General features: G+C 39.7%; 1 protein-coding gene across 1 annotated transcript in view; it reads right to left on the minus strand.

The window, feature by feature from the left end:
- The window catches only part of LOC109913185 (von Willebrand factor D and EGF domain-containing protein-like), a 283384-nt gene that overhangs the window by 217619 nt on the left and 50955 nt on the right, over nt 1-14810 (minus strand). The window contains exons 2-3 of the mRNA XM_048599097.1: nt 10017-10201; nt 6930-7164 (exon numbers count right to left, since the gene is read on the minus strand). Of these exons, the coding sequence (XP_048455054.1) occupies nt 6930-7164; nt 10017-10201 (420 nt within the window). The remainder of the gene's footprint in view (nt 1-6929; nt 7165-10016; nt 10202-14810) is intronic.

The raw sequence follows: 14810 nt of genomic DNA on the forward strand, positions 1-14810 counted from the left end.
CACAGATGCTGCCAGACCTGCTGAGCTTTTCCAGCAACATTGTTTTTGTCCCTGATTTACAGCATCCGCAGTTCTTTTGGTTTTTATCAAGGTAGGAGGAGATGAGTTCTGTGGGGCAGAAGTAGGCTGAAACAATGGGTCTGCCCCGACAGTCCTATTTGTGGATTTTTGGAAGGAGGTAGAAGCGAGCTATGTGGGCTGGGGTCTGGAGTCTTTACAGGAAGTAGGCCACACACACCAGGCCTTGTTATCACATAGCCTGCCATTACACACTACCTATTGTTAGTTACTAACAGTCCCTGTTAACAGCTATTCACCCTCCCAGCCAGATCGTTATCAACTCCTTTGCCTATCCAACTGCTCTTCTCTTTCTTCGGGCTCTATCCTATCGTTTACTCCCTACCCCATTCCCCTCCCTATTTTCTGCATATAAACTGATGGTTTCCCAGCTACCATCAGTTCTGAGGAAGGGTCACCAGACCCAAAAAGTTAACTCTGATTTTTTCTTCACAGCTGCTGCCAGAACCTGCTGAGCTTTTCCAGCAACTTCTGTTTTTGTTCCTGATTTACAGCATCCACAGTTGTTTCGGTTTTTAATTGAAATTCCTCCTCCCTGGAATCTTCCTGCATCTTTTCAAAAGACCCCAGATCTTTTCCATACGTCATTGCTCAGAATTGGACAGAGCCCTCGAACTGAGGCCAAACCACAGTTCTGGAAAAGTTAACTTCTTTGCTATTGCACACAGTTCCTCTATTAAAAACAATCCCATATGCCTTTTCTCAAACCAGTCAGTCACCTGTAACAAATTCTGCATCCATTTTACAACCGCATCTCTTCTGCTTTCTGTTCTTTTATTTGATCTTCCTACTAAAATAAATCATTTCACAATTGTCTGGATTAAAATTCATCTGCTAATGTCTGCACATTCAATCTGTCTGTCTATATCCTTCAAGTCTATCACTATCCTCTTCATAGTTCTTAAAACTTCCAAGTTTTGGGTCATCTTTAAAGTCTGATATTGTGAACTGTGCATCCAAGTCAAGCTCAACATTATATCTCAAGAATGAGGTGATTATGGTTCTGATCTCTGGGAACTCCAATGCATTCTTCATTTCAGTTTGAAAAATAATGTTTTCTTCTACGTTCTAAACGAACTGTTACTTTTTGCAATAAAACATATGATGTCATAAAAATGCTCCAAGTCTCAAAGATACATGCTTTCAAGAAGTTTAGACACATATACAGGTTAGTTACAAACAGGGAGTGTAGATCCCATAAGGCCATAAGAAGACAATAAGAAATAGGAATAGGAGTAGGCCATCATTCAATAGGGTTACGGCTGATCTGACACTTCTTATCACCTCTCATTCTTCTAAACTCAATGAGTTCAGTCCCAACCTGTTTTAGCCTTCCTGTAGTAGGGATTACCCTTGTGAACATTCTCAGAACTGCCTCCAAAGAGATATTATCTTTCCTTAAATTAGGAGAACTAAACTGCTCACAGTACTCCAGATGTGGTCTTACCAACATTTTGTACAGTTGCAATAAGACCTCCCTACTCTTTATACCAACCCCTTGAAAGAAGGGCCAACATTCCATTAGTCTTCCTGATTACCTGCTGCACCTGTATGCCAGCTGTCTGTGTTTCTAGCACAAGTACGCCCAAACTCTTTTGTGTTGCAGCTTTTCTCCATTCAAATAATATTCTGTTCTTTTGTTCTCTCTTCCAAGATGATCAACTTCACATTTTCCCACATTATACTCCATTTGCCAACTTTTTGCCCACCTACTTAACCTATCAATATCTCTCTGTAATCTACTGTATCTCTCTCACAACCTGCCTTTCTTCCTTTCATAGTGTTATCTGCAAATTTAGCTATAGTACACTCACTTCCTTTGTCCATGTCTGGATTGTAAACATTTGTAGCCCCAGCATTGATCTCTGTGGAACCTGACTTCTCACGGGTCGCCAATCTGAAAAGAACCCCTTATCCCACTGTTTCCTGCCCACTAGCCAATTTTCTGTCTGCACCAATGTAATACTTCCAACAGCATGGGCTCTAATTCATAAGGCTCAACCCTTTGTAAGGTACCTTGTCAAATACCTTCTGGCAGTCGAAGTACAACACTGCTGGTTGACTTCTATCACTGGTTGAGATTTCCTCAAAAAACTCTAATAAATTATTCAGATACAATTTCCCTTTCATGAAGCCATGCTGACTTTGCTTGATTAGATTATGACTTTCCAAATGTTCTGCTATCACTTCCTCAGTAATTGATTCCAATACATTTTCAACAATGGATGTTAGGCTAATCAATCTCCTGCCTGCTTCCCTCTTTGAATACAAAGTGGTGTCACATCAGCAATTTTCCAATCCTCTGGAACCTCTCCAGAATCCAATGAATTTTGAAAATTACAGTCAATGCATCCATCATCTCTGTAGCTTCTTCTTTTAGAATCCTAGGATGCAAGCAATCAGGACCAGGGGACTCCTTGCCTTTAGCCCCATTATTTTGTCTAACACTATTTCTTTAGTGATGGTGGTCATATTTAATTCCTCCCCTGTATTCTTTAGTACAAATGAAATGTTTGAAGTATTTTCCACCATAAAAATTGATGCAAAATCTGCCTTTAACTCCATGGCTCTATGTTCACTTTGACCTCTCTCTACCTTTCTATTAATTTAAAGAAGCTCTTGTTAGTTTTTATATTCCTCACTAGATTGCCCTCATAGTTTATTTTCTCTCTCTCCATTATCTTTTTAGTCCTCCTTTGCTGGATTCTGAATTTATCCCAGTCTTCAGCCTCCATATGTGCTTTTTCTTTCAACTTTATACTCTACTTAACTTCCATCGTTAGCCGCAGTTGGTTTATGCCTCTCTTAGAATCTTTCCTCCCTACTGGGATGTATTTTTGCTGACAGTCATGAATTATCTCTTCAAATATCTTTTACTTGGAGGTCATTTATTAAACTTCCCTCATTACCAGATCCAAGATAGCCTGCTCCCTGGTTAGCAGCATGACACGTTGCTCTAGGAAATTATACTCAATGCACTCCATCCCAAAATTAATCATATTATAGACCTTGTAAATTGATGACTTGGGTGGATTAATGCTGGGTTTGATTATATTTCCAAATTCTGATTCTAGATGATTTAAAATGTTGGGCGATCTCAGTCTCTATCCCATGGAATCAGCAATTGTTTGCTTTACTTCAGCAACACAGCCTGAGGGGTTCGATTGATCAGAACGGAGGCAGGGCACATGCCTGAGAGTGTGACAGGGAGCAACTGCCAATTCTCTCTCCTCCTACTCATGACTGACCCAGTTTCTGTGTACACAAAGGATCAGTTTCCTTATCATACAGTTCAAGTGGCCAGTTAGCAAATAGTCATAGCAGAGTGAGAAATCCCCATTCCAGATTCATCGTTTAAAGTAGTGATTACTCTACATGACCACGCAGTCTATTGTCCAAAGTGATCGAGTCAACAGCTTGACCCACACCCACCTGAAGACACAGGCTTTCCAGATGTTTAAGGATTAGCAGTGGATGCTTTGCAAATGGTTCAGGAGGTAGATTATTCAGACTCATTTAAGTTTTAATTGTTTATCTCTGATGTTGTTTAATTGTTGAGCCAGCCCAATTCTTTTCTGATGATTTTGTAAATTGCCAGATGGTTTTATGCAAATGTTCAGATATTTTGAAACCTGTTATTTCAGTCACTTGAGTCTTTTATTGTAACAAAAAACCTTCAACCCATTCAATAAACAGTCATTTTTTGATAATAAATCTCTATTAATCAGAACTCATACCCAACATTGTGATGTTTCCCTCATCCTCTCAGACTTAGCTCTGCTGCAAGCCTCACATTCGCATCTCATAGCTTTCTTTCACTACCAGGTATATAATCATGACAACCAGAACAACCAAATATATTGCACAACCATCACTGATGCACTGAATTTTGAGACCCTACTCTTCTGTAGGGTCTCAAGAGCCATCCAAGTAGTGGAATTATTATTGAAACACCTTACTTTATCACATTTTGTTTTGCACCATGGTTTATATTGCTATAGGTTGCCCACATGAGCATGGTTTGTGTACCTTAGTCATTAGGTTTTGGTCAGCAAACAGCCTTATCATCCAGTAACCAACTTCACAGTAATTGTACAGGTTTAAATACAGTAGACATATTGCACTTCTGCAAAATGAAGGTATCATAACAGCTGTCAAGATACTGGTCATTGAAGATAGGATTCTTTGTGCATGGTCACACACCAGCTGGGCATAGAGAGATTGGAATCCCTTCTAATTCCCATACAGGGCAAAGTTGGCATGAGGCACATGCAATAGGGATGTGCATACAGTCTATACCACTCTGCAACATAGCAAGACCTGCAATCTTAATGAAGCTACATGCCTGCCCTGTCTATTGCTCTTGGGAAAGAGACGAGGAAATGTAGTTTGCTCGGACTGAGCACCCTTCTCTTATGTAACAATGGATGGTGAAATACAAAGTATTGCAAATATCTCCAGTTCCAGCCTAAAGAAATTCTGACGTATAAAAGTTCAATCCTACAGCTATCCCACAGCTACTGAGAATGTGGTTCATGCCCTAGCAGCTGCTCTGATATTAAAGTTGTGGCTGCAAAATAGAACACAAAGAACTGGCATATTGTTCCTTGTTAAAATTCAGATAATGATAATAACAATAAAAATCAAGGTCAGAGAACTGATCCCTGAAAACCCCAGACAGAAATGGCCTCCTTCAGACAACTCTCTTTGTCCTTCGCCCAGCAGTTTGCCCTGCTGTGTGTAGCCTCTTTCCAGTCTTTCAGCTCTATCTACCAGTATACCATGTCCAGAAGCAACTGGCATGTGCAAAAGCCCAAAATCAGCAAAAAGCCCTTAAGGAGCTAGCTCACCATTTCTATTGGCATTTACATCACCACGCAAGTGGAAAAAGCAATAACATTCATAGAAATTGAAGAAAAAGCAAAACAAAAATCAAACAGCAACTAAATTGTAAGTAGTCAATTATCACTTGTGGGATATTTACTGCTGCAGAATCAGTTCAACATGTGAAAGCATTAGCTGGAACCTTGGGCTTCAAAATGTCCCCAGTTCCATTAAATTAAGGTAATTATCTGTAAGCTCTTCATATTTTCATAAGCTGGTCAATGTATACATGCTCTCACGAGAGGTGTCTAATGCAAGGTACTTCAAAGTGTGCTCATGTCCAACAGACACCGCTTGGGAAGTCTAATGACTCTGGTAACATACAAGCAATCTGATTTCAAACAGTCTATAAACTACTCAAAAGACAGCCTCTGTAATAGTGTTAAATTATCAGTCATCTAAGGAGTCAAATCATTAGACAGCAATTTTAGATATTACTCTCAATTGTAAATTAATATAAATTAGCATGTAACAAATGCTGAATTGCAGGCATGTCTGCTATCGCGCATGTCTCGTTAACGCGAATTGGCCATAACACGATCGATGAAAAGTGAATGCTATTTGGATAACGCAAACTTTCTGCTGTACAGGTATAACAATTTTCTATCGTGATTTCCGTATAACGTGATTTCCTATGGCGATTTTCTATAGTGCGAGGTCACACAAGAACGCAACTACGGCGTTATAGGATAAATACTTTGGTATCTCTGAAATGCCCTTATAAGACTTGTCTATTTACTCAATTAACTTAGGAAAGACGTTCTTGATGGCGGAACCAGGAGTCACAGTCTAAGGACATGAGGTGAACCATTTAGGACTGAGATGAGGAGAAATTTCTTCAACTAGAGAGTGTGAGCCTGTGGAGTTAAGCAGTTTAGGCCAAAATTTTGCATAATTTAGGTATTGGAAATCGCACTTGGAGCCAAAGGGATCAAAGCATATGGGGGAAGAGCAGGAACAGGCTACTGAATTGGATGATCAGTCATGATCATAATGAATGGTGGAGTAGGCTCAAAGGGCTGAATGGCCTACTCCTGCTCCTTTTTTCCTATGCCATCTATTAATTATCTGCATACTCAATGTTTATTTATTTCTCACTATTTTCTGTGGTTAATAAGCAATTATTAGTTCTAAATTTTGTTGTGTGGCTTCATCTTTGGTCATTGTTAAGAAAGAGCCAGAAAAAGAAAGAATAAAGTACTTTTCCAGTCATCCCAAAGTGCTTTCAGGATTTAAGTCACTGATGTAATATAGGTAACAGCAAGTTTCCACACAGGCCAATGGACAATGATTAGATAATATCTGTGTAAACTGATACTGATACCAAAGATAAATATTGGCCAGTACACCAGGGACAAGTTCCAAATAAAGATTACCCAGACTCAAAACATGAACTCTGTTTTTCTCTCTCCACAGATACTGCCAGACCTGCTGAGTTTTTCCAGCAAATTCTTTTCTTTTCTTTGTTACAAATCCCCTGTTCTTTTCCCACATCTTTTATGTTCACCTGAAAGGGTGTACAGTGTGTGGATCCTAATGGAAATTTGGAAGCTTAAGATGATAACATAGTCTGAACTGCTTCAAAGAAGACAGCATGACAAGTCAAATATTGTTTTGATAATATATAGGCCTTGTCTTGGAGATAGGTCCTAAGGTTAATGATTCATCTAGTGGCCTTCTTTACTATGATTTAGCATGTGGCAGATGAATATCCTTGCCCGAATACTGGTCCCAGTAGTCTGACTCTCTTTCAGACACTTCAGACATGCTTTAAAATAAGAAAAGTTTTGGTTCAATTAAATTACTTTATGTGAGGTTATGTGTGGTTATATCTATAAAGTTAATTATATCTTAGAAACTTCTAAGATACCAAATTGCAATTAGATCTTCAAATATGTACTTTTTAAAATCTTTACTGGATAGTCAGTACTGAACAGGTTAAAAATTTTGATAACTTATCTACTAACCTTCAGTAGCACAGTAGCCCATGCATCCCTGAGTAGGTTGAAGGTAATAAACAAAGAATGACCCACAGTTCCTAAGAGATACAGGGATCCGAAATAAACAGCAGTCTTTGATGCTGCCCATGAAGAACTGCCACGTAGCGCAGGCTGTAAGTTTCTTTACTTCACCAGGATGAGGCAACGAGTTGGAGTCTTCAAGGGAAAGCCAAACTGGAGCTTGTGTGCCACATTTATTCATCTGAGTTCACAGAAATTGTTACAATCAAGGTTCAAGTTACAACTTAGAGAGTATATGCTCTTCAAATACCTTTTTGAACAACTGTAATGCACTCAAGTAATTTACAACGTATGAACAATTTGTGGCTAAAAAACTTCAAGTTAGTTGAAACTTTTCATCTTGCATTCACAGGACATCTGCAAGAACAGCAAATTTTAAAGTGGGGAACAACTTAAACTACATTAGAAAAAAAGTGCTAACTGGTTGGAAATTTGCAGATTGGTGAAGGTGTTGCCATGGCAAATGCATGGCAGGGAACAACTGTCCCTCATAAAACTGAAAAATACACAATGCCAGGACATTCTACTTCATCATGCAGAGGACAGATTCTAGTATATGAATGTATGTAGCTACTAGCAAGCATCAGTGACTTATATTGTGAGCCCAAATGATTATCTTCAATTGGATGTTAGTGTAAATCATGTCACAATCAGGAATATTCAGCAAGAGTTGTTCAATCACAGAATCATATCTGTCGTTAGACATTATGTTCTAAGTTTCACAAGCATTGACAGTATCTTGGTTATTTCAATTCCACAAATGAAAAGTAATCAAAGTCACCTTACTAGCTAATCAACACCCTTTTCTCATGCAGCATAAACTTTTGCTGCCTTTGCAATTTGGCATTCTTACATCTTTTCGGATGAGTGCAAGACAAAAGCCTTCAGCAGCACATCTCTTAACAGCATTTAGCATGTTGTTTTCCATGGTACTGATTCTATAATAAGGATCTACTAAGTCTAAAATTATAGCTCTATAGTAAAAACTGGCATGCTCAATTTATTAGGTTGACAATTTTATTAATATTCCGCAAAGTCTTTTGTTGTACAGCTTTACAACTCAGGTTATTATAACATATTTTTAAAGATTATATAGATTTTAACCATTCTACGTAGTTTTGGAATCACTGAGCACAGATGCAGTCACACAGACTAGTCCAAGCTATCTACTCTAACAAACGAAGCAGATTCAAATTTATTTTTTACTCATTCTTACGTAAAGTTGGAGAGCAATTTCCACCTCACAACTCCCAATGACATTGAATATACAAGGACAAGAGAAGGTCATCTTCTATTTTGTTGATTATGTTTACTGAATTGGAAATTGTGGAATCAGCAAGTGTTACTAATCTAGTCCAGATATTAACTCTGCCAAAGACTTCTATCCAAGCAGCTAACTTTTACAAGTTTTCTGCTGACATAGGGTTTTGAAGAGTCAAAACTCCATAAATAGATAAATAAATAATTTGGTCTAATTTTTGTCAGATTACATAATTTATTGGAAGACCATTCTCATACTGACAGCAGACCATTTGCTTCCTTGCCATCTCATCTAACACCAAATTGAGCTTCCAATCCACATAACTGCTCCATCTCAAGCCTTACTTCATTTCAGCTACTGCTCAAAACCTCATTTTTGACTTTGTTTCAATGTGGCTGGTCTTTTCAAACAATCTCTGACCATTCTCCCACATTTCACTCGGCACAAATTTAAACTCATCCACAACTCTGCTATCGATATCCTCTCACACTAAATGCCATTCACTTGGCACCAATGTGTTCATCTGCCTAAACTGGCTTGGCTTGACTTGTCAAATTTAAAAGATAATGTTTAAGCTTCCAAATGTCTGTGTGATCTCACCCCTCATTATCTTCACAAACTTAATCTCCTCCAGCCCTCTCACCTTCCAAGATCTCCTTACTCATCAGTGGTGACCATGCATTCAACTGTTTATCTAGCTTCATCAACTCTTATAAGATGCTCCTTACCTCTTACCTCTACCCGCCCTTATAGTGCCTTAAGTGATTCTGAATATGCTCATGCAAAGTTCATTGGAACTTTTTATTATTTTAAAAGCCCTAAATGAATGCAAGTTATTACTGTGGTTGTTATAATTTGCTGCATAATTTAATGTTGAAAGCCTCACAAATAAAACCTTCCAGGCTGACTAATTAAAACGTAAATCTGTTAAAATGTTTATAACTTCCTTATAATTATGTATATGTCTTTTTGAAAGAAACTGAAGCTACAAAACCATGTCGAGAAAGCTTTGACAAATTGTTGCTGGAACGCAAAGACAGCTTAAATATACAACTGGGAGACTGTCACCTCTTTCCCATCACAGTTGAAAAAACAGTTGAAAGAGAAGCATAGAAATGATACAGCACAGAAGGGGGCTATTCTGCCCATCTTGTCCATGCCGACCCAAAGATACCCAGATGCCCTTTCTAATCCCGAGAATTGGAAATGGACCAGATAACAGAATCAGGAAGCTTGGTAGGATGTACTTTCAACTCTGCCAGATGGAGGTAAGCTAAGATTGAATGAAGAGAGAAAAATCAGACAGGAAAATCAAATGCCTGTAACAAAATCTTCCCAAATTGAAAAGGTAAGACTGAGTCACCAAATAGCCACTCTTTCGTTAGACAGAGATGGCTGGTGGTGGTTTAACCTGAGGGTTACCATGCCTCAGGTGAGGGAGAGGATGAGAAGGAGAGTCCCTCAAGGTAACCTCAGCAGGTCAGGAATTGAACCCATGCTTTGGCAAGACTGTACATCACAAACCAGCCATTCAGCCAACTGAGCACCTAACTAAATTAATAAATGAAAGTACAAGTTGGCTCTCTGATGGGAAGGCAATGTTCTCCAACTGATTTTTCTATCTGTCCATGTTTCACCTACAACATTCAAAGTTACTAAACGTGAACGGTTAAATAATGCAAACAGTTTGGATAAATTTCTACAGTTCACTTCCTATATTGCATTTACGTTTAGGCTATGCTTAGAAAACAAATGTTACACATACTACTAACTTCAATACATTTGGTTGGCATTTCTGCTGGCTGATCTCCAATCATGAAACGGTACCATCCCGGTGTCAGGGAATGATCGCATATCAGGTCCTGGATTGCAAACTGCTGTAGCTCAATCGAATCAAAGTGAATGCTGCGCTGAGCGTTCTGAAGAATATGATATCCTCCTGGGTAGCATTCTGGGGCTAGAGGAAATTAAAATTGCAAAATAGCAATGAGAAGAAATTTGTTCCTCTGCTCTTCCGACAGCATATCCAGCATGAAAAATTACAATCAAAACTTGTTAACTGAAGCAGACGACAAAGTCTTTTCACATGTCAGGCGTTAACCAATAAGCACAACCAGTGTTAATGAAATAAATGCAATTAAAATAGAAAAGAATACACTATGTCATAACTAAATATTAATATTAATCACAATTTTACCATCTTTCCCAAACTGCTCCGACAATAACAGAGATAACAAGGTGTAGAGCTGGATGAACACAGCAGGCCAAGCAGCATCAGAGGAACAGGAAAGCTGACGTTTCGGGTCGCGACCCTTAACAGAGGTGACATTAGATTCCCCCATTTTACATTGCTTTCACTTAACTATGATGTTTCTCCCAACCCAAGTGTTTTATCAAAGTGAAAAGTAAGGCAATTGACTAACATCTAGGCATCTGACAGTGCAGCTCCAAAATTGCCATTCAAGACATTCATGAGAACAGGGGCCTGAATTTTCCACTGGTCAGACAATCGTTATTCCAGTAATAGGAGATGAATGTGGGGACCCTGAAGAATCCCCATCATAGTAGACATAGCAGGAATTGTCTGGGAAGTTGAAGATTCTGCTGGGCAATTTGACTATGCCTCAAACCCTCTAAAAATCTTCATTAAAATCGGAGAGTTTTAATGGTTCCAATGAAATTAAGTAACCAGTTACTCGGGAGAAGTTAGACTATTAAATACATAATGCAACAGCCCCTGAGTAACTATTCAACCGACACCATATTTACTTCACACACAATCAACTACACCGTCTCCAGTCCATTTGCACTCCCAACTGTGACCTGACAGCCCAGGATGCAATACACCTAACATCCCTTCACCTGCTCCTAGCCTGATCTCTGTTCCTCACCGCTCCAACTTGCCCACCCCTGTTCCACAATCAGAACCCACTTCACCCAACAAAGGAATCAGCTCCCTTTCATCTGAGCTCATTCCTTCCCCAACTCGGGCCTCCATGGCCTCATCCCCAGGACTCCACACCCACATCACCCCGATAAAACACCCACCTTCCCCTGCACACACTGAGTTGGATTGGTCCTACCAACAACGACCTACCCAAAACACTGCATCGCTTACCTGGCCCCTTTGTCAGCTTGCACCTGGCACCCTACCCCTTACTCATTTGGCACCCTGGCATCCTGCCCATTTGGCAGCCTAATCTCTCGCATGCCTTATGTACTTATCATTTAACAGCACCTGTCATAAGTGGCTGGCTGCGATTCTGGGCTTTTACATTTCAGAATATGGCAGCTGACTGCTGTGAAAAGGGGACAAGGCTTATCTTCCCCCCACAGTTCTACCCTACAAAAGGACGTACAGAACGGAAGTATGGCTCTGCACTTCCAATCTAAATACAAATGTAAATATAGCCATAACATCACTAATTCACTTGGAGTGAAGTTTGCCTAACTCTGATCTTCTTTGGGCAGTCTGAGGAAATTTCCAGAAAATGCTTCCAATGAAATTACTTTGTGAAGCTTGTTAAAATTTCAAACATAGACAACAAAGTTAACTTTTTGCATTCCAAACAAATGTCTTTCTCATACATGACATTGAGTTCAATCTGCAGAAAGGTTGGACCAAAGGGTCTGTTTCCATGCTGTATGATTCTATGACTCTAGGTGCTGGTGAAAAAAAAAATGTCAACTGCACTGCATCATAGAGAAAATAATAATTAAACACAAGGAAAAAGAGGCATTGTAAGATAATTGGTCAATTAACCCCCAACGTTCTCAAGCCAATGGAGAATTCTTTCAATATCAAGAGCCAAGTCTTTCCTGTTTGCAAGAAAGATCTCACCAACTTGCAATGGTGGCCAACACAACCTCCTAAAGAAAGTGTGTCACTGTGGTCGAGCTCACATCACAAATGAAAGTTGAGGAAAAACAAAATTCCTAGAGCTTTTCTTTCCCCTAAACTGGCTAAAAGCCTTGCACTGATTTATTTTTGCCTTTTCCAGCCGGGGAGGGATGGGGCCTGGATGAGGTCACAGTCTGTAGGAGAGGAGGCTCAGTGGACTAGCTGGCTTTTCCTTTCACATATTCCTATGACAGCCATGTCAACAGCCATGACAAATTACTGCAGTACATCTTATAGATGGATGCACTGCTGCCAGGAGTGAAGGGAGTCAATATTTTATATGGCAGTTGAGATGTCAAACAGGTAGGCCATTTTGTCCTGGATGTTTTCATTTTTAAAAAAAGTAGGGTGTCTAAGCATATAGAATTTTTTTTTTTAAATCATACAAACGATATACTGGAATCTTCACATGGATTCTTTCAATCCTCTGAAAGATGGAGCTGATGAGTAATCTAGATAGAGATCAATGTAACATCACAACGTTTACAGCATATGTTTGAGCTGAGCAGTCAATATTAGGGCGTTTCCTTTCTCCATAATATTTCCCATAACCTATGAAAAAGCAACTGCTGCTAAGCTGTCTTATTTGTACCCTATATATTTGTTCTGTTTCTGGGCAGCCAAGGTTGAAATCTGACAACTTGTTGTAGCAATGACCATGCAAGGCTTTGTCATTTGCAACAGATTTCATATGTTTCATATGGTGTCTTATTTCCTCCTGCAACCCCTCAACAGAAAATCTATGAATTTTGACCCTTGACTTGGGTCTGTAACTTGGCCAAAACAGTGCACATTTTACCCAGCTATCACCTTCCTATATGTGGGGTCCAACCAGAAAACTCCATATTGTTCACCCATTACATCATGCTTTGTATGCATGAACAGAGTTTCTCTAACCATCTCATGTTTGAATGCCTACTGGAAGTCTGAAATGAGATAACAAATTATCTGCTGTCCCAGACGGTTACGGATGACAGTTTCCATGGTTGGATCGTTAACTCTGCGGGTGAACTCATTAATTTACCAATCTCCTTTTTGTCTCACAACATCAGGCAGTCTTCCTCTCACGAGTTAACAGCAAAGAAAGTGCAACTTTCAGGATTAACCTTCAAGAATCCTGAACTCGACTTCCAATCGGAAATGCATAATTCATGACAAAAATTCCTGTCAGATCAAATTATAAATGATCCCCAGTCATAACAATATAAGATGAAGTTAGGTGAATGATCCAAATTTTTAAAAGTATTTATTCAGACAATAGGAACGTGATCAGAAACCAGCATTTATTCCCCATTTCTAATTGTCCTAGAGAAAGTTTTCCTAAGCAAAGTGCATGAACCACTGCTGTCTATGTGGTGTAGGTACACCCATTAGATGTTAGGGAGTGAGTTCCACAATTTTGATCCAGTTGCAAAGAAGTATTAGTGGTATTGCTCAAAGTCAGGGTGGTGTGTAACTTGGAGGTGAACTTTAAAGTGGTGTTGTTCTCACGCGTCTACAGCCCCTGTAGATGGTAGGGATCGCAGAGTCTGAAATAGTCTATCAGGACAGCTCAGGAACATTACTGCAATGCATCTTATATATGGTCCATACTGGTGCCAGTGATGGAGGAAGTCAGTTGTTTAAGATGGTGGATGGGATGCCACTGATCAAGCAGCATGTTATTGAGCCTCTTGAGTGTCACTAGAATCGCACTCTTCCAGTTGAGTGCACAGTATTACATTGCACTTCTGACTTGTATTTGCCGATGGAAGGAAGACTGTGGGAAATCCGGAGGTGAGTTAGATGCCACAAATTTCCCAGCCTCTTTCAGCCATCTATTTATATGGCCGGGTCAATTCAATTTCACCAGGATGCTGATGGTGGGGAAATGATTGACAATAACCCTGTTAAATGTCGGGAGACGTGGTCAAATTCTCTCCTATTGGAAATACTCACATTGAATGTTACTTCTTGCGCCAATCATGAATGTTGTCAAACTCTTGTTTTATCCAGTCACAGGCTGCTTCAGAGTCTGAGTAGTTGCAAATGGTACTGAACATTGTGTAATCATCAGCAAAAATCCACATTTCTGAAACTGTGATGAAGGGAAGATCATTGCTGAAGCAAGTGAAGAAATTTCAGAAAAAAAACAACAAAAACGTGGAACACCAATCAAAATCGAGTTCAATGATTTTAGGGCCTGAACACCTCCTTTCGTATCCTTTACCCATCTCCACAACCCTGGCTATGCAAACGTATTGGGCTGGCTGCGATGAAAGAAGCCACTGTCACCCACTAATGCTCTTTATTATCACTTTTTTTCTTTCTCCATGGCTCAGAACTGTCCATCCCTTTGTCTACCCAACTGCTGTTCTCTCCGTCTCTCTCTGGTCTCCATCTCCACCTATTGTTTACTCCCTTACCACCCCCTCCATCCCAACCCAACTCCTGTTTTCAGCATTTATACCATCTTTTCCCGGCTACAATCAGTTTTGAAGAAGGGTCACCGGACCCAAAATATTGACCCTGCTTTCTCTCCACAGATATTGCCAGACCTGCAGGGTCCAGACGTTTCAGCCTAGGTCACTGCTTGGGAGAATTCCAACAGAGAAGTCATGGGGCTGAGATGATTGGCCTCCAACAACCAAAACATTTCTCATGCTCATTCAGAATTTCTGATTTC

The sequence above is a fragment of the Rhincodon typus genome, chromosome 7, assembly GCF_021869965.1.
Source record: "Rhincodon typus isolate 14 chromosome 7, sRhiTyp1.1, whole genome shotgun sequence".
NCBI classification, from domain to species: domain Eukaryota; kingdom Metazoa; phylum Chordata; class Chondrichthyes; order Orectolobiformes; family Rhincodontidae; genus Rhincodon; species Rhincodon typus.